This window comes from Magnolia sinica, chromosome 1, assembly GCF_029962835.1.
Source record: "Magnolia sinica isolate HGM2019 chromosome 1, MsV1, whole genome shotgun sequence".
Classification (NCBI taxonomy): domain Eukaryota; kingdom Viridiplantae; phylum Streptophyta; class Magnoliopsida; order Magnoliales; family Magnoliaceae; genus Magnolia; species Magnolia sinica.
The window spans coordinates 131,073,633-131,095,783 of record NC_080573.1 but is presented as its reverse complement, the minus strand read 5'-3'; the positions used below and the strand labels follow the sequence as shown (position 1 = coordinate 131,095,783).

General features: G+C 40.5%; 1 protein-coding gene across 1 annotated transcript; it reads left to right on the top strand.

The window, feature by feature from the left end:
* Positions 1-3,126: 3,126 nt before the first annotated feature.
* LOC131217318 (ras-related protein RIC1) lies at positions 3,127-20,548 on the top strand. The gene is made up of 8 exons (XM_058212231.1): positions 3,127-3,285; positions 7,080-7,152; positions 18,382-18,429; positions 18,546-18,593; positions 18,715-18,786; positions 18,881-19,036; positions 19,182-19,285; positions 20,177-20,548. The coding sequence occupies exons 1-8, from the start codon at positions 3,272-3,274 to the stop codon at positions 20,274-20,276; spliced, it is 615 nt and encodes a 204-aa protein (XP_058068214.1). The 5' UTR covers positions 3,127-3,271; the 3' UTR covers positions 20,277-20,548.
* The last annotated feature ends 1,603 nt before the right edge of the window (positions 20,549-22,151 follow it).

Sequence of the window (22,151 nt, the reverse complement as noted above, 5' to 3'; positions counted from 1 at the left end):
TAGATATAGATGCGGTCTAGTTTATTCTAATCAGAGGGTCATTGTTTAAAAAGCTCACATGGTTAAAGAATAACTTGAGCGTCTTCCAAATATTGGGGAAAACGTCATGATTTATTCATACACTTTTTTTTGCTTTACAAACCGTCAAATTGCAACCATTTCACGTCATGATCGACATTATGTACATCGAGTGTGTCTGCGAGTTTGGATTTTTTGTGGTTAGAGCTCTTATGCTTTTTACGGCCTTACAATGATAACATACTTGGATATGGAGGGGTGGATCTTGATGCTACTTGATCCCTTAAGATCGCTTGTAATACGGGTTGTTTGTAATGGCCAGTTGGCTGCACATTTTATGCCTTTATGGATCTCCCATGTTACAAATGTGTTAATCTTACAGGTGTTCTAGTATCACACCCCATATTTTGGTACTGAAGTTGGCCATACCCATGTCCGAATTCCGGATTCGTGAAGTTATAATAAATCAGTTCAATTTGCAATTCACAAAATTTTCATCCATTCAATACATATCAAAGCTAAACGAAGGGACAATATATTAAACAGTTCTCATTAAAGTAATATCTAATATCCAATTATCAACTTTCATTAATTTTTTTCATTACAATTATTATTATTATTTAAAAAAAAAAAACCAAACTAAACTAATAATAAAATACTTTAACTTGCCGCTCTAATATCATGTCAAACAACCACGTTCTTCATAAGCTCAAGTTGTTAGAGGATGGCATGTCAATGTATATCAATGATTTTTAATATAACTGAGACCTAAGAAGATCGATCGCCTATTTAGCCATTCACATAATATTATTACAAGACGATCAAATGATTGTTAGAGAGTGAGGTTCTTCATTCGAAGATAGGTTGCACTTTGACTTTCGTATGAAAGAACTTTTAGTATACCAGACAATTAGAAACAATCACACAGAAAAAATGAATACAATCGACTAAAGAGTACGATTGTAAGGAGCCTTTCGGAATGAATACTTGTTTGCATTAAAACGGAAGTAGTCCATTGCAAGTGTATATATTTGGATTACAACTAGAGATTATCACTACTCCTAAGGATATAGTTAAAATTGAGCCAAATTGATGATACGTAAAGATAAATTGATTGGTTTGTTTGGTTTGTATGATACAACTTGTTATGTTTCACTTATATTTTTAAGCTCCCTAATATGCAGATAATTAAGGTTGTACACGAACCAAGTTAGCTCGGTTAGCACGTTCGACTCGACTCGAAAAAGCTCGATTTGACTCGATTCAAAACTGAGTTCAAGTTAAGTCGAGTTGATTTTTTGAGCTCGAAAAAATTTCGAATTGAGTTTGAGTTTGCCCGAGCTTGACTCAACTCGAAGAAAACCCCAACTCGAATCAAACAAGTTCGATGACTTGGTTACTTTGATATTGATGTTGCTCACCAAGTGTTTGATGAAACGACTCAATGAAGTGTTGGCAGGTGGCAAGGAAGGTATGTATGTGAAAAAAAATACCCATTTTTCTTGATTTTGATGTTGCCTACAAGGTGTTTGATGAAATACTTGTAAAACCACCGTTGATGTTTTACATATAGTGAGAATTTGAAGTTGCAGTCTATGTGTTTATGAAAATACTACACATGTGAACTTGGCTTGATCTTGGCTTGAACTCAGCTCAAACTCACCCGAGTTGCTGACCGAACCGACTTGAGCCGAGTAGAGCTATGCTAAGCTTGACTAGGTTCAACTCGTGTACACCTCTATAGGTGACATGTGTTTCAGTTAAATTGTTATACTGTCGGTCTTCCAAGTCTTGTAACTCTTTGTTTTCTTTTAGTTGTTTTTTTCATCTCTACTGATTTTTGTACCTTCGAATTTTTAGTCATGCCCCTTCATAAAATATGGTACTGTACAACTCAGTGCTAGCCGGACTTCGTATTTAAGATCTCTCTCCGTATGCTACTTTCTCACTACACGATAACGGATGTCATGTCCTGATTGACTATTACAGGAATTGCCGAAAATAAGTAAAACATTGATCAGTTATATAAGCCATCCATCATGTTGCCCAACTTCGATGGGATGATCCTAACCATTTGATGGAAAGGACGACAAATGATCCACAATTATTATAAAAAAGGTACACTGAATAAAGCTGGACAAATTCAAAGGCAAAAAACATCATCCTGAATTTATGGCTTTTTCGTTTTTAGTTTTTTCTACTGAGCGCCAGTGGCCACCAGATCAACGGTTCTGTTGCAGTGAGGCGTTCCTCGCGTACGCCTGCATACTGAGATGCTGGTGAGAGAGCCACCCTCTACATGACGCACGCGCGAGCTTTCAGTAAAACGCGTCTTCCACTTACCATGTGCACATCAGGAACGACTCCAACGTGGCAAAAGCTAGGGAGATCGAAACCGTCCATCAGGCGATTTTCACCGTATGTGTTTTAGTCCACTATCATCATCTCATGTTGGACGTGGGGATGTTGAACGTGGACCATTGACCGTAACACGAACCGCCAAAATTTCAGACACATTTGGGCCAGCAGATGAGTGGCGGAGCATGCCTTAGGCCCGCGGCCCAACTTGATGAACGGCTTGGATCCAAGACCACGTCGAGGCATGTGCCTGCGTGTGGAATACCGTCCACAAATAGCAAATATGATACTATAGATACCTCTCTACCGCAATATGATATAGCCTTTTTTGCAACGTGGAAGGGTGTACGGTCAATCGGGACCGTCAACCTAGTCGAGTGTTTCTCAGATGGCTGATGCTCGAGAACCATATTAATAGAACAACCTTAGCTGTCCATTTCTCCAACCATTCTCTCCTGAATTGTGACCGTCAACGATTTTTTCTTATGACCGTCCATTTGAAGGCCACCAAATTAATCCATTAAAATGTTAATTTTAAGTATTATTATATAATAAAACAAAAAATAGTATTTAAAACTAATTTAAAGGTGAGGATTCATAATTTTTATCTATCCACTTGGAAAATTAAATTGAGATCTACCATATTATAATAGATACGGATGTATTATATGATTCTCTGGTAACTTTTGGTGACGAAGCATTCAATGACCGAAACCTTCTCTCTTCTATAAATACCGTCTCAACCCCCATCCTTCTTCTTTCGTTTCTCCCAATCTCGAAGCAGATTTTCTTTTTCTTCTCTTCTTAATTCCTTCCTGCGAGAAGGGAGCAAGGGTTTCGTATAAAAATCGACCGAATTCTACCTCATTTTCTTCTTTCCTTGCAAATCTCCGCCATGAATCCGGAATAGTAAGTTCTTCCGTGTTGAATTCCACATCTTTTTGAAGTTTCGGTGGTTTTTTCATGGTTTGGCCTTGATTTTCTTTGGATCTTTCTAGGTACCGTTATAATTCCCGTTTACGAATCTTCATGTCTGTTGAATTTTCTTTGCTCAGGCTGATTTGTTGCTTTTTAGATCTGGATCTTCTCAATGATAATGTTATGAGGTTTTGCTTTTGAGTTTATGTCTACTTGTAAAAATTAGGGTTTTCTACGATATTATCAGAAATTTGGTAGCTTTGATTTGGCTTCTGTGGATGTTTAGGGATTTGTTTGATCTTGTTTGTTGATTGTTTTGGGGGGTTTTCCCCCTTTCTTAAGTATTAATTTGAAATTTATGAAACTTTTGGTTTACTTTCTTTCCTTTTATTTTGCGTTAGATGCATCATGTTGGTTCAATTTTGAGATTTTACTAAGCGTGATTTGGCCCATTGCATGGTCTGGTGAATGTTAATAGTCCCAAGGACATTTCATACCTGCCATAGATCTCTGGCTGAACCCTTGTCTGTGGGATCTGTAATGCAAACAGGATGAAAGGTTTAGTTTTTTTTTTTTGAAAGATAGGATCAAAGGTCTAGTTGCAGAAGCTGAATTCTATGTACCAGATTTGAAGCGTAAATATGATAAATGAAAAGATAAATATGTGGACTTGCTACACACAAATCTAAGTTGATGCAATCAGTTTATTGGATCAATGAGATTTCAATTCCTTTATCACTACAACGGTCAAAGAACAGGACGTATTTGAATAGATAACGATAAAAAGTTTATTGAAAATGAAGCTCTTTCACTAGTTTGAACTCGTTGTTCACGATACTCAGAAAATATAACTGCCTTCTACCTCCTAGACCAATCCCTTTATAGACCCTAAAAAGCACAGAATCACTATGAATATTTAATTAGGAATTTCTAAATCTTACAACGGTATCAACTCTTACAACGATATTGATTCACTGTAATTATCTGTTATAAGATGCTTGGTAGCAATATCTCCATCTACAAACACTTGGCCAAATTGTAATGGCCTAAAATTTGAAAAAGTAGATCTAGAAAATCATCCCCAAAAACCTCCATAGAATCTTGAAAATCAACAACCACAATCTTTAAAATCATCAACTATAATCTTCCAAAAATAATAAATGGTACTACTCTCTAAAGATACAGTTGTTGTGATCTTACCAAACAGTCTGGAAAGTGGCTAGAAGAACTAGCTACCAGAGAGCATTCCTTTTCCTCCCTCGCTTAACAAAGTTCTCCAAGAGGAATCCAAGAGGAAAAAGGTCCCCAATCTTTTCAGGGATCACCCAGTAGATGCCGAGCAAGTTGAAGAAATCCGACCATATCTTCTACGAGTAGGAACAATGCAAATGATCCACCAATACAGCTTCCTGTGGGGCACAAAATGCAACCGTTGAGAATTATCATCTACGTCCTCAATTTATTGATTGTGAGCACTTTGTTCTAAGAAGCCATCTGAAAGCAATGGCACATGGAGGCATTGGATACCTCCAAATATGCTGCATAGGATCCAGAGTGGGGGACGACGAAGAGGTTTCATCAGATTGTGATGCAGGACATGAAATTTAAATGCGATATGCAAGATTTCAGGCTTAGATCATACTAATTTAGAAACAATCATATAAAAATTCCACATCCCACACAAAAGTTCAAATATTCAAGCAAGGAGAATCTGCATGGGTCCAGGCCTACACAGGTTAGGACTGGATCAGTAAAATTATGGACCAAACGATGCTCAAAGGGAAATAGAAATCATCCACACATGCATAACAATCAGTCCATACCATAATCCAAGGGATTCACCAATTTCAATTCAAGGAACCCTAGGGCAAGAAAATAGGAAAATAAATTAAGGATAATGCAATTTAGGGTTAGGGTTATGAAAATAGGTATGAAGATGGGGTAAATAAGGAGGAAACCTGAACCTGGGATAGTCCGCGCGTGCGGGCAGCGGTCCAGGGCCTAGCGAACGTGCGTAGGAGCCTGGCCGCACGTGTGAGCGTGGCCCGATTTTCCGAACCGACTCCTAGGGTCTGGTCGGCTAGGGGAGGACTCCAAAACCCTTAATTTTTAGCTCGATCCGAGATGCGGTCCCTGCGTGGTGTTCCGCCGAAGTTTCAGCCCTCATGCAGGGCCAAATTCTGAAAACTAGCTGTAGGGAGAAGAACTGCTGCAAAAACTGGCTGATTTGAAGTGAGGATGATTGTAGAAGGGGAGAAATATGGATGATAGGCGATAGGGGCGGATTGAGATAGATGCGGCTTCGCACCACGGTAGTTAGCCCTTCGATGAAGGGAGGGCTTTGCACCCACTTGAAATTTTCCACAACTTAGAATTTTAGAGAGCAGAAAAAAACGCAGGAATTTTTTATTAACTTCAATGAATCTACAAGGGTTGCCTATTTATAAGAAATCCCTATACCCCAACATTCGCGCTATATGCCAACCTATTACTTGTCGATGAAGTAAACCAAAATAAAAACCAATCAAAAAAATCTAAAGCGTTCATGATGTTCTGAATAACATAAATAAATAAAATCTAAAATATGAATTCAATCCGACTAGTGGGCCCCGAGCATGAGATCGCATGATGGGCTTTATTTGATTATTGGACCCACTCTAATGAACTAAAACTCCGTATTCTAACTAGGAAGCCCTCTCGGGATGTCGTCATCGAGCCAGATCGACGGTGGGGCTCTCCCTCTCCTTGGTACGTGCGTAGGGGGCGGCGTGCGTGCGCGTGTGCGCGTGATGTCCCCATCAAATTGATGAAGTGATCAGTCCCCTCATTTGAAAGGTTCTTCCTAAAAGGTCTCCAAACAAATTGGTCACTAGTCTGGGATACACACTGGGTGATGAATGGCCCCCTTATCTTTGGTCACATTGTACAAATGGGGGAAGGCGGAGCTAGGAGGATAAACTCCACCCCACCTATCCTCCCAAAACTGGATGCAAGAGCTGTCCCCAAGAATAAAAGAGGTATTACCTCTGAAAGCATTTGACATTATGAGCAGAACTCTTCACGACCTAGAGGCCCTGTACGGGGATGGTATGGAAGTGAACCAGCCCCGCAACCAACGTGATCACCTAGAAATCACCATGTCACTCCCCCCCAACACGCGCGCACGCACACAAAAATAAAAAAATAACATTAATAATAATAATAATAATAATAATAATAATAAGTAGAAGTGCACCAGTTACCACAGTCATTTAGTCAAAAGAGCCACTTTTAATGATTTTAGAGATCCTATGGTTAGACTGGCTATATCTTTTAACACGTAAACCTCATCCCCATTCACGAGATGAAATGTCTTTTTTTTTTTTTGCCTTAGACCCCTGCCACAGGAAGTCTCTCTGAATCCTTTTTCCACCTTATTGATTATAGGGCATTAGAACAACACTATGCCATACAAAGGCATATTAGCCAGGCATGACTTGATCAGCCTAATGATGCCACCAAACGATAGATTGCTGCTTTTCTAAGCCAATAGCTTTCACTCAATTCTTTCAATAACCGCATCACAATGGCTTGTCGATGCAAAGGGGCAAGTGGAGATAAGTGGATGGGAGATTGCCTGCAGGACAACAAAAAATTGGAGGGAAAGAGCACACTTCTTCTTCATAGTGTTTTATTTTTATTTTATTTTATTTTATTTTTTTTCCATGCATCTAAGATAGATTTTTCTTTGATTTCTTCTCTATCAATTACAACATGTGAAATTTTCATGAATTTATTTTTTGCAGTGACTATCTTTTCAAGCTTTTGCTCATTGGAGATTCTGGTGTCGGCAAATCATGCCTTCTTTTGAGATTTGCGGTAAAGATCCATGTTTTATATTTCCAATTTGATGCCAATTATACCACGTTGCTGTTTGTTTATCACTGTGTTTTAAATTGCAAATAGCTTGTAGTGTAGTGTTCACCTCTCTAAGCATGTAGCGTAAGGCACACACTATTTCTATATTTTTAATTAGAACACAATAGGGAAAATATGGTAAATAGTAAATATAAAGATAAAAATAGAAAAATATTTAAAAATCTAGTAAAAAAAAGGCTGGATATTTCAGGTAAAAGTATGTTCAAACAAGTTATCAAAATCCAACCTACTCATTTTCAAGCCAAAAGCAAGTATAACTAAACAAATATACCTAATTGATTTTTGCAGATTTAATGGAAATATCACAACGAAACTGCTATGTGCTCATTGTGTTGTGTGTACGCCATCCAAGCAGTGCATCAAGTGAGCCCAACCATGCTGATGGGATGCCTAAAAAATCAGGCTTATCTAATCATCAGGGGTGCCAGACCATAGAAAACAATGGACAGCCACCCAAAAATCTCCAATGTAGCATGGTGGCACACATGATTGTTGGATTGACCTTGTCACACATGATGTGATGTCATACACACATGCACACACCCACCCCACAACAGGCCCCTCACAAATAAGTGTTGTAGAACAAACTTATTCTAAGGGTTGTCAAATCAATGGATACCTGGACTTGCGAGTACCTAGAGGACCTTTGATGCATGTCAATTAACCACTTGCTCTAAAAGCTTGAACTGATAGAGCATGGCGAATTAATCCCTTTATCTCATAGCCCATGGTTTAGGTCCTTGGCCGAACATCGTGGGCTCCAAATCACATGGGTTTCTCTTCACATGAGCCACTTGCCTCACATGGGCCCCAAATCACGTGGGTTACGCGGGCCGCCCACCCTGAGTGTGCCCCCGCATCCCACAGGCTATCCCAGTTGAGCCCAGCTTGAAAATGCCCTTGCATTAATCACCCCTAGTGAGGAGTCTCGAACACGAGACCTCTCGCTCTAATACCAATTTATTGCAAGACAATTAATCACTTGTTCTAAAAGCTCGAACTCATAGAGCATGGCGAATTAATCCCTTTATCTCATAGCCCAAGCCCCACATCCATGGGTTAGGTCCTCGGCTGAACCCTACTCGTGGGCCCCAAATCCATGGGTTCCGCTCCCTCGTGGGCCGCAAATCACATGGGTTCCGCCTCACATGGGCCCCAAATCACATGGGTTTCACAGGCTACCCACCCCGAGTGTGCCCCGCATCCCAATAGGCCACCCCACTCGAGCCCGGTGTGAAAATGCCCCTGGATTAACCCTACACAATTGTAAATTTGTAATGGAGCCCGGTCCATCCCTCTGGATCTTTTTAGAAACTGGGTCGGGTTTGGGCCTGCCATTTTGGACCAAGTTAAAAATCGGGTCTAGTCGGGTTTGGGTAGGTTCCACCATCCTGGACCCAGTTAAAATCAGTTCAGGTTAGGTCTAGTTGATGTTACTAGTAGTGTTATATAATATTAGATATATATTATGTATTCTAGTTAGGGAAATAGGTTTGCTCAACCATATGCATGTGTGAGAACCCATTTACACACCACGCATCTGTTGAAGTGGCACACGTTTGTGTGATATATCCATCCATCAGGTTCAGCCCAACCACAGAAATGCCCTTAATTGACTCGACCTGGTCCGGGTCCTCAAAAGCAAGACCAGAACCTGAATGGTGATGGACCTGGTAAGGACCTAAAGCTGAACAAACTGGGTATCGATGCTCTAGGACCCAACCTTAGCCTGATCTGTTGATGGCCCTACTTATTCTACAGTGTTGCACAAGAACCAGCTCTCTGGAAAAGTTAAAAATGAAAAGAACGCGCCCCCCCCCCCCCCCCAAAAAAAAAGAAAAAAAGAAAAAAGAAAAAAGAAAAAAGAAAAAGAAAAGAAGAAGAAGAAGAGGAGGAGGAGGAGGAGGTGAGGCCTTGTTTGGTAGATGCCTAACAATGAGTTCATCTATCTCTAGTAAATAACTATTGTTAATGTTAATTATGTTTTAGAGATAAAGGTTTCTGATAGATAATTACCAGTAACTAAAATGAGATGAGCTCATTTTTAGGCTTCTAACAAACAGGCCTATATCTTCATCCGAAATGAAATAGAAGTCATTAAGCGGGATTAAGTGCAAGAACATACCTCTCTTGAACGTTAGAAGAGATTCAATTGAATTGAACAAAAAAAAAAGAAAGATCCACAGCCATACAGACATGAAAAGGATAAAGTTGATCTTCTCCTTTGTTTGAGCTCCAATGCCACTGAAGATTTAGAATGTTCTTCTCCTAGGGACCTGATTGATCCCCTTGACTTTCATCTCAAATGGTTGTATGGATTCAGATAATCAAATGGTCAAAATTTTGGGGTTAGAGGTATATGCGTCCGAAGTATTAAGGCTTTCAAATGCCATCTTTTGAGAGCATTGCTTTTTATAAAGCTTGGACTTATGTGTTCGTTTTACGCTATTTAATGTTGGTTGTAGCTCTTCATCCATTCACTTGGATTGTACAGATGGTTAGGACTTTGATAGACGTGATTCTGAAGATGTGCTCTGTCCACAATAGGAGCCACAGATTGGATGGTCTGGATAGCTGTACATCAGTGCCACATGTGAGGAGAATGAGTCACCACCATTCTTCAATTGAAATGCTTGACTAATATAAAAATCATAAACCCAAAAACTTGTGTAAGCTCTGAAGAAATCCACTATTCATGTAGCACATGCAGTGGATTTGCTCTATTTGTGCATGCTAGGTATCATGAAAGCTACTTTATGAGTGCTATTTAAAGCTGACGCAGGACAGCCCTAATTATGATGCATGCTCATGGAGATAATTAAACAGCGGAAATAAAAGGAATAAATGATCTAAAATTCTAACAGTAATCATCATAACTGAGAAAATCATAAAGGAAACATGCAATGGAGCGGGCCATCACTACAACCATGGAGTATGGAATTCAATTACTACTTAGGTTGGATCCGGCGAGGGATGAGACCTCCCGATCTTGCATGGTCACACCCAATCGATCAATGAAGATCACTAGTCCGAAGAACCAAGAAGTTTCTCGGATTAGGGATTTGAGAATTTGGGGATTTAGGGTTTAGATCGGTTCCCAAGATTTTGATCGAAGAGGAATTAGCCAAAACAAAAAAATAGAAGAAAGAAAGTTATTACCTTGAGGAAGTTGGAGGGGCACAAGAAGAAATTAGAAGAAGAAGATCAAGGGGAGAGAAGAAGCACCATTAGAGAGAAGAGAGGAAGGAGGCAACCAAAGGGTTTGCTTTTCATTCATCAATAGTTGAAATTCGTGTTTAGGGCTTTACCCCACTTAAATAAGCAAATAAAGACATAAAATTACTAAAATACCCCTAGGATAAGCAAATAAAGATATAAGATTACTAAAAGGCCCCTAAGTCAAAAAACGCGCAAATAACATAAGTATGGGAAAGTTTGGGCGCTCGGTCTTCTTTCTCCAATCTTCCTTCACATGTGTCTTCCCTAAGTGGGGTCTTCTATATGTCCAATCACATGTGAAAGGTCTTCAGCTCCTCAATATTCGCCTATCCACAAGGACGGCACTTGTGGTTGGCGCTTTCTTCGTTGGTACACCTTGAATGCACCTGTGTCCGCATCAATTCCCCTCGGGTGAGAAAAACTCGACTCCGACGAGTTGAAACTTTTGTAGCGCTCGAGTAGATCTGGATTAATACCTTGCAATGCGTCGCCCGACAGCCACGTAGATTCAGACGATGGTTTGTTTTTCCATCTGACAAGATACCTTTGGAAACCCCCATCTCTCGTGGATACTATCTCGTCATCCAAGATTTCCTGAATTGCTTCTTTATGGGTAATGGGTGGAGGAGGGGGTGGAAGGGGTTGGGTAGCAAACTCAGAAAAAGGCCATGAAAGGGATGATGTATCAACAATGGGAGTATGGGCACGGACTAGATCTTCCACATTAAAAGTTGGATTAATGCTCATTTCAGGTGGAAGGTCAACCCGATACGCGTTGGACCCAACCTTTTGTAATATCTTGAATGGTCCAGCACTACGCGCTTGTAATTTCTTTGCAGATCCTTGAGAGAATCGCTCTGGCCTTAATCGCACCATTACATAGTCTCCTTCTTGAAATTCTTGCACTCTACGATGAGAATCAGCTGAAACTTTATAATCATCATTGCTCTTATTTAACCACTGTCTAATATGTGTATGCAAATCATGAATATGGCGTGCGAATGCATCGGCTGACTCAGAAGACCTTTGGGTAACAGACATAGGTAAGAGATCTATGGGCATTCTAGGTTTATAACCACTTACAATTTCAAAAGGACTCAAACCTCTAGATCTATTAACTTGACCCATTATAAGCAAGTTCAGAGTTGGTAAAATTAGGTCCCAAGTCTTAACATGTTCACCCACTAGACAACGTAGAAGATTTCCAAGGCTACGGTTTACCACTTCATTTGACCATCTGTTTGTGGGTGGTAAGCAGTAGAAAATTGCAAACGAGTTCCCATAATGTGCCACGGTGTCTTCCAAAAATAGCTAGTAAATCGAACATCACGATCGGACACTATGGTTTTAGGTAACCCATGGAGACGCACCACACCATCAAAAAGATACGAGCAACATGAGACGCATCTCTGAAGCCTTCGAACATGGGAGGAAATGCGCCATTTTAGAAAAACGGTCCACAACGACAAAACGGAATCGTGCTTTTTATAGTCTTAGAAGCCCGAGCACGAAGTCCATACTAATGTCCTCGCCACGAGCATGTGGCACTCGGTAATGGCGTGTACACCGGTATTTTGCTTTCTTTGCTTTGCCACCTGACATGTTCGACACCGCCCTAAAACTTTGGCTACGTCTCGCTTGAGGCTTGGCCAATAGAAACGATCTTCCACGAGGGCAATGGTCTTATCACGACCAAAATGGCCAGCTATTCCTCCTGAATGAAGCTCCCAGATGAGGAATTCACGAAGGGACATACGGGGAATACAAAGTCTGTCTCCCTTGAAAAGAAAGCCATCTTTAAGAACATATTCACCCATAATATGTTGGTCACTAGAGAGCGACGCGTAAGTACCCCCAAAATCAGGACATATGGGGTATTCATCTTTCAATTGCTCAAATCCGACTACCTTTACACTCAAGGAGTTGAGCAACGCCACTCTCCTACTAAGGGCATCCGCTGGTTTGTTTTCAACCCCGGCCTTGTGTTTCAAAACAAACGAATATTCCTGAAGAAACGCTACCCACTTGGCATGCCTTGGGTTGAGTTTCTTCTGAGAATGCAAATATCTCAAAGCCTCATGGTCAGAAAACAAAACGAATTTTTGCGGTAGGAGGTAGTGTCGCCAATGTCTCAGGGATTGCACTACCGCATAAAATTCTTTGTCGTAAGTGGAGTATTTTTGTTTTGCCTCATTCAGTTTCTCACTGAAATAGGCCACTGGGTGTCCTTCTTGACTCAACACTCCACCTATACCGACACCAGACGCATCGCACGCTACTACAAAAACTGTAGAAAAGTCAGGTAGACGCATGACAGGAGCTTCCACCATCTTGCCCTTAATTTCTTTAAAAGCCTTGACGGCGGCTTTAGACCACACGAACTCTCCCTTTTTCATGCACTCGGTAATGGGAGCCATGATCGTGCTAAAACCCCTAATGAACCGACGATAAAAAGTTGCTAGGCCGTGAAAACTTCACACCTCATGAATGTTCCTTGGTTCTGGCCACTCAACTATGGCCCTGACTTTTTCAGGGTCTGCTTGCATCCCTTCAGATGACACTATAAATCCTAAGAACACAACTTGACTAGACATGAATGCACATTTCTTAAGATTAGCGTACAACTTTTCCTTCCTAAGGACACTACAGACCTTCTTTAAATGTTCAAGGTGTGATTCCTTAGTGGTACTATAAATAAGAATATCGTCAAAGTACACCACTAGGAATTTTTCCATGAACGGCCTCAAAGCTTGGGTCATCACCCGCATGAAAGTACTAGGTGCGTTAGTCAAGCCGAAGGGCATGACCAACCACTCATACAACCCATCTTTCGTCTTAAACGCCGTCTTCCACTCATCTCCTGGGCGTATACGAATTTAGTGATATCCACTCTTGAGGTCTATCTTAGAGAATATAGTGGACCTGGCCATCATGTCAAGCATATCATCAAGTCTAGGTATAGGGAACCTATACTTGACAGTAATTTTGTTTATGGCACGGCTATCCACACACATGCGCCACGTGCCGTCTTTCTTTGGCGTCAACAATGCAGGCACGGCACACGGGCTCATACTCTCTTGGATGAAACCCTTTTGCAGAAGCTCATCAACTTGCTTCTTCAACTCTGCATGCGCTGCAGGGTTCATCCTGTGGTGAGGAAGGTTCGGTAGAGTAGACCCTGGGACAAGATCAATGGCATGCTGTATGTCCCTCATAGGTGGCAAGTCATTCGGTAAGTCTTTAGGAAATACATCACTGTATTCCTTCAGGACCGAGATCACCTCACAGGGCAACTCTGATGGAACCTCAGGTGTAATTTCTCTAGCCACAAGGGCATACACCATAGAATCCTCCTTAGCCTCTTTTTCAAACTCTCTTGCGCTGATTATATGTAAAGACTTAGGTTTGGATTTTCCCATTTCTCTAGGCTCACTTGCCTTCTCATCCTTCTTCTTCCCTAGTGTATTCTCAGGTGGCATGGGATTAAGTTTGATCTTTTTACCATTATACATAAAAGTACACGCATTCGAACGGCCAAAGATCGTGACATCATTATCGAATAGCCATGGTCTACCTAGGATAACATGTCCCACATCCATAGGTAAAACATCACACCACAGGGACTCTTTGTATGACCCAAACTCGATGGGGACTAGACATTGCTGGGTGACAGGTAGGGATGTCTTGTCAACCCAAGAAACTTTATACGGGTCTGGATGAGGTGTGGATTTCAGTTTTAAGCGATCTAAGGTGCTAGTGGAAATCACATTCTGACAACTTCCACTGTTCACTATCACCTTACAATTCTTTTCACCACACTTGGCAATAGTGTAGAAGATAGTGCTTCGACGCCAGTCAGCACTACTTCTAGACTGAGCTAACACACGCCTGACTACTGCAAGCGTTGCTTCTCCATCCACTTCTTCATCAGTAAGTCCTCCTTCAGAGTGATACTCTTCAACTTCATAATCACCCTGGTCATCTCCACCCTCGTGGGGCTCGCCTATAACTAAGGCTCTCCCACGGCTCTTCGTAGGACACTGATTAGACATGTGGCCAAGGTTGCCACACTCATAGCACCTCACTTGGCTCATGTTACTAGGACCGCAAGCGTTGCTTCTCCATCCACTTCTTCATCAGTAAGTCCTCCTTCAGGGTGATACTCTTCAACTTCATAATCACCCTGGTCATCTCCACCCTCGTGGGGCTCGCCTATAACTAAGGCTCTCCCACGGCTCTTCGTAGGACACTGATTAGACATGTGCTCTAGGTTGACTACCAATATTAGGTCTAGTTCCTTGGGAACTAGATCTAGCACTAGAGTCTCGGGACTCAAAACGACGAACGACAGGAGCCTTCAGATATTGCTCTAACTCCTGCACGACTTGATATGCTTCATCTAAGTCCGTTAAGGGCCGAGTAATAAGCTCGCGCTGAAGATCCGCACAAAGGCCCGTCTTGAAACGCGAGAGCGTTACTAGAGGGTCTTCTCGGATATCACATCGCATCACATACTCTTCTCGTGGGCATACAATGAAGACTTGAACCAAACTCTACCTAACTAGACTACTAGGTGTTATGACTTTCAAGATGAATGCGATGAATGCGAAACTACTATGAACTGACACAATTAAGTTGAAACAGGAAACAACTCAAATCTGAAAATTTTCCAGATTAGGAACTTTCTAAAATTGGAAAGTTTCTAAAATTGAAAACTTTCTAAATCTGGAACTTTCCTAAGTTAAACCTAAAAATCAAAACCCTAATTTGATGCATGCTCATGGAGATAATTAAACAGCGGAAATAAAAGGAATAAATGATCTAAAATTCTAACAGTAATCATCATAACTGAGAAAATCATAAAGGAAACATGCAATGGAGCGGGCCATCACTACAACCATGGAGTATGGAATTCAATTACTACTTAGGTTGGATCCGGCGAGGGATGAGACCTCCCGATCTTGCATGGTCACACCCAATCGATCAATGAAGATCACTAGTCCGAAGAACCAAGAAGTTTCTCGGATTAGGGATTTGAGAATTTGGGGATTTAGGGTTTAGATCGGTTCCCAAGATTTTGATCGAAGAGGAATTAGCCAAAACAAAAAAATAGAAGAAAGAAAGTTATTACCTTGAGGAAGTTGGAGGGGCACAAGAAGAAATTAGAAGAAGAAGATCAAGGGGAGAGAAGAAGCACCATTAGAGAGAAGAGAGGAAGGAGGCAACCAAAGGGTTTGCTTTTCATTCATCAATAGTTGAAATTCGTGTTTAGGGCTTTACCCCACTTAAATAAGCAAATAAAGACATAAAATTACTAAAATACCCCTAGGATAAGCAAATAAAGATATAAGATTACTAAAAGGCCCCTAACTAAGTCAAAAAACGCGCAAATAACATAAGTATGGGAAAGCTTGGGCGCTCGGTCTTCTTTCTCCAATCTTCCTTCACATGTGTCTTCTCTAAGTGGGGTCTTCTATATGTCCAATCACATGTGAAAGGTCTTCAGCTCCTCAATATTCGCCTATCCACAAGGACGGCACTTGTGGTTGGCGCTTTCTTCGTTGGTACACCTTGAATGCACCTGTGTCCGCATCAAAAGCACACTGGTTTATCATGAAGCTTGCTGCTGTTGTGCCATCCTTTTCCCCTCAAAATCCATGCACCCTTTATAATTCAGAAGTGCTTTCACTATAGGCAGCTCTGATCAGCTTCCCTCTGAGGATGTTTCTGAGTCTCTGACAAGGCCAAGCCACAGTAGAGTCTGAGTTTAATATGGTATGACCTAATCTAGATCTGAGAAAGACTCTGGTTCTTAAGTTGGAATTGATGTTGAAACATGGATAACTATTCAACCATTGAGCCAGTTTCAGAGGTGATCCATGCAAATACTCTGATGTGTCTCTAATAAATTTTTATAAAAGGGGATAATAAGAACTTAAAAAAATGTAAAGGAAAGTAAAACAATTACGACGCGTAGAAGATTGAATTTGAGATGTGTGTGCTTGTTTGTTCTGATAAAATTGACGAAAATGATGGAGAAATGTGCATGAAAAGTCCAAACGCAATTGTCACTACACTCTTTATCGTGCACGAATAACTAGAGCACCTACAAACTTTCAAAAAAATAAAAAATAACTAGCACCTACTCAATTACACATTTGTGCTTTTCATTGCCTTTATGGGAGAGAGGTTACTTGTTTCTCTCTCTCTCTCTCTTAAAAAAAAGAAGAAGGTTACACATTCTTCTTGGGTAACCCACAAGGTTGGTTAATTTATTTCTATGTTGGAAGAATAACTTCAGCAAGACTCATGCCACTTCTTTGAATTGCGGTGGCATATAAGAAATTATGATTTTACCCATGCTTCAAATCTTGGAAGGTATCCAATGGATAATGTTATCCATGTGACCATTTTCATTTTCTTGTAGTGTTCTAAGTATTGGTATCACTACTAGTTTCATTGGCCAAGGATACGGAAACAATATCAATATCATCGATAATCGGAAATGTGGGGAAACATTAGGGGAACATGAGAAAAATGGTGGAATTTTTCAGTGAAACTTCAGGAGATGCTAAAATACAAATATTTGCATATTTAGGAATCAAAAAATTGTGGAAAGAATGCATATATAATAAGTTTCCATTAATGGGGGCCTAAAAGCATTCGTTGTCATAAAAAATTAGTCCAACCATCCTATCTATACATTCAACCATCCAAACATACGTCGATATTTCAGAATATCGACAACATGATATTTTGTCGAGAAATCGTGACCTCGACATCTCCTATGTTGTGATAACGATAACATTGTGATATTATCGATATTATCATTGACAAAATGAACATTGGATACAACCATGCACCCATATAAAAAAAAAAATCGAAATGATTTTTTTTTTTTTTTAATAAACAATTTTTTAGCGGTATTGATGCATTGGCGATATTATCAAAATATTGTTGATATATTGGCAATACAAGTGACACACGGAATTTACACATGCGAAAATATTGGCGATACATTGGTGATATCAATGCATTGGCAGTACAAGTGACACCCGGAATTTACACAATAAAAAATGGTGGCGATACATTGGCAATACTTAGCAATACATCGCCGATGCATGGAATTTCTGATGCTAATTTTAACAGTATCACTAACAATGTTATCAGTATCGTCGAGCCAGAGATGGATAATATCGGGGATATTTCGATAATATCGGGGATACTTTGAACAATTCTTGCTTGGTTGATTGAACTGGCTTGCAAATTATGATTCCAGTTTATATATTCTCTTTTTAGTGAGTAACCAATCATTGGAGTACTGTCAAGCAAACATGTGAAATCTTATCTCCAATCTTATAGGAATGATTGGTGAAACATGATTTGTAAATTTGACCGTAAATAACCGGACAAGACCATGATGATCATGATGCTCCCCCTCAATATTTAGTTCCAAAACTGCAGAAATTTGCGTGACTGTACAAAAAAAAGAAGAATAAGAAGAAGAAGAAAAGAAAAAGTTCACAAAATATTTCAATTCATTGGGTTCTTGATTTCATGATAAGCAGCTCTTCAGCAGCCTTTCTGCTACCAGGCAGGCGATGATACCTGATGCTGCAAATGCCGGAAACGGTATGAGGGATGCAGATTATGAGGGAATTGTATAGTGATGACCTGCTTGTCTTGCATATTAATGCATGAATTTTGTGCAGTTCATTTTTCCAGTTAATTTCCTCTGACATCATTTCTCATGCAAGAGATGTGATTCTTATTTTTTCAATCTCATATGAGGGTTGAGTTATTTATTGCACTTGGTTGCAGCAGAATATTGTTAAATTTCATGATATTTTGTACCGACATAGACCGATTAATCTTGATATTTGGTGCTACCAAATGCCAGCCTGAACTACAATTGTGATATGACATTTTTTTTCTCCCTATTTTGTCTAGGATGACTCATATTTGGAGAGTTACATAAGTACCATTGGTGTTGATTTTGTAAGTACAAGGACGATCATCCAACGTTTGTTGACAGTTTCTATTTTTCACATCTTGACAAATATGTGGTTGTCCTCTTGCTTTAAATTTGATCTGTTTTTCTGTTCCCTCCTTAGAAAATTCGTACAGTGGAGCAGGATGGGAAAACCATTAAGCTTCAAATTGTAAGTAATATGTATGCTTTGCTAACTTCTAGTATTATTATTGCTCGAAAAGAAAAGGGTTTGCTGTTATCCATACCAGCTGAGTATCCCTAATGGTAAAATCCTCATTTCTTCTGGTCAGTGGGATACTGCTGGACAGGAGCGTTTCCGGACAATTACAAGCAGCTACTACCGTGGTGCACACGGCATTATTGTAAGTTATTTGCCTCTTCCCCATTTTCTTTCTGGTAGTCATTTGCCAGTAGGTGAATGAATGTGACAAAGCATGTGGGGCCTTATTTGGGCAGATTGTTTATGACGTCACCGACCAAGAAAGCTTCAACAACGTCAAGCAGTGGCTGAATGAGATTGATCGATATGCAAGTGATAGTGTGAACAAGCTTTTGGTTGGAAACAAGTGTGACATGACTGCTAACAAAGTTGTTTCCTATGAAACCGGCAAGGTAATCATCCATTACTGCTATTGTGTTGTTTTTGTTGTTTCCTCTGCTCTGATGATGAAATTAGTCTTAGCTGCATCAGCTAAGATATTTTAAAGATGCTAGAGGGGCTCTGCCTGTGCTGATTTTGAACTCATTCTGACCTTAGGCATTTGCTGATGAGATCGGAATCCCTTTCTTGGAAACAAGTGCGAAGAATGCCACCAATGTAGAACAGGCGTTCATGACCATGGCTGCTGAGATAAAGAACCGGTGAGTTTTTCCACTTACCATTCTAGACTCCCAGGCAAGCTGTTGAGTTTTTCTTATGTTACTTTCTATGGGATTGTAATGGGTTTTAAGTTGGGTACAAGTGATGAGGAAGGATAGACTTAGATATGAATGCATCCATGGGGAACCTAGGAGTAGCACGAACAGGTAATAAGATGAGGAAAAGTAAATATAGATGGTTTGATTGTGGGCTATGGAAACCAAGAACTGCGCCGGTTAAGTGCGGGTTAAAGGGCTCTAAAACGGCAGGGGGAAGGCCCAAAAGGATGTGGATGGAGGTAGTAAGAAAAGACTTGATGCCCTGTGGTCTAACTGAAGGTATGGATAGCCCTTGATAGAGTGGAATGGCTGAAGAGGATTCATGTAGCTGACCCCAATTAATTGGTATGTAGCTTAGATGATGATGATGATGTTTGTGGAAAAACTTGGAAAAAAGCAAGGGACACTGATATTAGATTGTTGGAGATGCATAAAGAATACTTGCAGACACGTGTGTTACATCTGGGCTGTCCATCAGCCGAGCTACACTGCATATGGGGTTTCTAAAATTGGCTGGCCTGGTTTACAGGTGTGCCACACTCGTACATTGATTGTGGACCTTTGGTTCCATTTTTCTCATATGCATGAAGCGTGCCTTATGAACAATCTGGATCTCACACACTGGTGTCGTACTGGCACACTGCCTGATGTAGGCTCTGGAGTGCCTTAGAAAGCAGCGTGCTGGTTCTGAGCATGGATTTTGAAATTGGTAGAAATAAATAGGCTGTAGATCGCTTGTCACTTTTCACCAAATGACCGTATTAGCTTGCCGTTTTTTTTCTCTCGCTCTGACTCGAAACCTTAAGGCAAAATTCTTCTTTCTATTGGATGCAGGATGGCGAGTCAACCGGCCATGAACGCCAGCAGACCAACAACCGTGCAAATGCGTGGGCAGCCAGTTGTTCAAAAGGCCAGCTGTTGTTCCTCCTCTTGATTCCATTCCAACTGCAGGAATGAATTCACAACCTTATTCCAACAAGGAGATGTGGAGTCAGCGGAGCCACGGCAGGTGAACACCGGGTCAGGACTGAAGTGCATCGTAGTAATCTTTTTATGTGTATAGAAGGAAAGCCAGAAGACATGATTGGGCATGGTTTGTTTAGTGTGAGTGCAATCACACCTCTGCTTTTAAATTGGATTCTCTGCAGAAAGTCTGTAGCTTGTGATTACATTTGAAAAGAACTGCAATTCGTTTCCCTAGCATAATATACTGCATGCCTGTTTGCCTCTTTTTTTCTTTTATTATTATTATTATTATTATAAAGATTGGAGACATCTGTCCGTTAGCCTTGTATTCGCTGGGTTAAACTGTGCTTATTGGCATCTTTACTTCCCTATGCTGTGGTGCCTTCATTTCAACCATCCGAATCAAGCAGATGTCATTATTGATGATTCAATCGACAAGTTAAATCAATGACAAGAGAGCAAACCTCGTGTTCGAGCAGCTCCTGCCCCATAACCCTTTAAGGTGATTTCGGGTTTCATCTTGAAAGGTCGCTTGTTGTTTCATTGCCCCATCTCTGCTATGGAATGCCTGCAGAGTTATAAATCTGAAAATTCCATCTGGTTGGCCTTAGCATGGTGGCATGCTAGAAGAGCTGCAGAATTCTAGGGATGTCACTGTAGGATTCTATGCTTTCCACTGTGGTAGGGCTCACCCCTAGTTTTATAGCTTTGAGGATGCGGGATTGTGTACCCAGTAAACACTCTCGGGCTCACTGTGATGTATGTGTCTTATCCATGCCATCTGTTTTACCTTTTAGAGCATCAGTCCAAAATTGAAGCATTTACGGGACTACATGGGTGGGAAATGACCTTCACTGTTGAAACCTTCCCAGGGCCCACAGTGATGTTTATTTGTCATCCAACCGGTCACACAGAAACTGATGAAGGGAAAACCTGTCACACGGATGGGGATATGGATGAAGGGAAAACCCAGCTCATAAGGTCACACGGATAGGGATGAAGGGAAAACCCAAATATCATCTTGATCCTAAACTTGTTGGGTAAGAGACATTCATCATGGTAGGCCCCACAAAGTTTACTCAGTTCGCCATAATATGCAATCCACCTCCTAGCTATGGATGGTGTTGGGGGAAAGATCCTTTCTCAACCATATGTACAACGATATTGAAATAAAAAGTAGAAATTGGCACTATGCTCAAAGGCAGAGAAACAAAGAAACAACTTTTAATACAATGACAACTCTCTCCCTCATAACATAATATGTATTATTGTAAATAAATTAGGGTTTATATAAAATTTCATGTGAAATTATGAAATAACTTGACCTTTGCTGGTATTAGTTGAGTGAACAGTACACTTTTGATAATCAGATTTTATAAATCCTAATAGGTGGAACAATAATGAACCGAGTATCGTTCACTCATTGTAGTGACCAACAGTTTCCGTCAATGAAGGTAATGTGAGGTACAATGAACCATGGATGTTGGGAAACTAGATTAGAATGTACCTGCCCTCGGGCAGGGAGCGGATGTGGTGACCCAGGAGCACAACTTAGTGGGTGATTCCCCGACTGTGGGGCCCACCTTGATGTATGTGCTGTATATCTATGATGTACATATTTTTCCCATATTATTTTTAGGCATGGTCTTAAAAATGAGGTAGATCCAAATCTTAGGTGGATCACAGGGTAGGGTTGAATATCCACTGTTAAAAACTTCTTAGGAGCCACAAAACCTGATTTGGATCAAGCTGTTACTTGTGTTTTCCTTTCATCCAGGTTTGTGTGAATGTATCAACGGGCTTGATGACAAATAAACATTAAGTGGGCCTTAGGAAGTTTTTA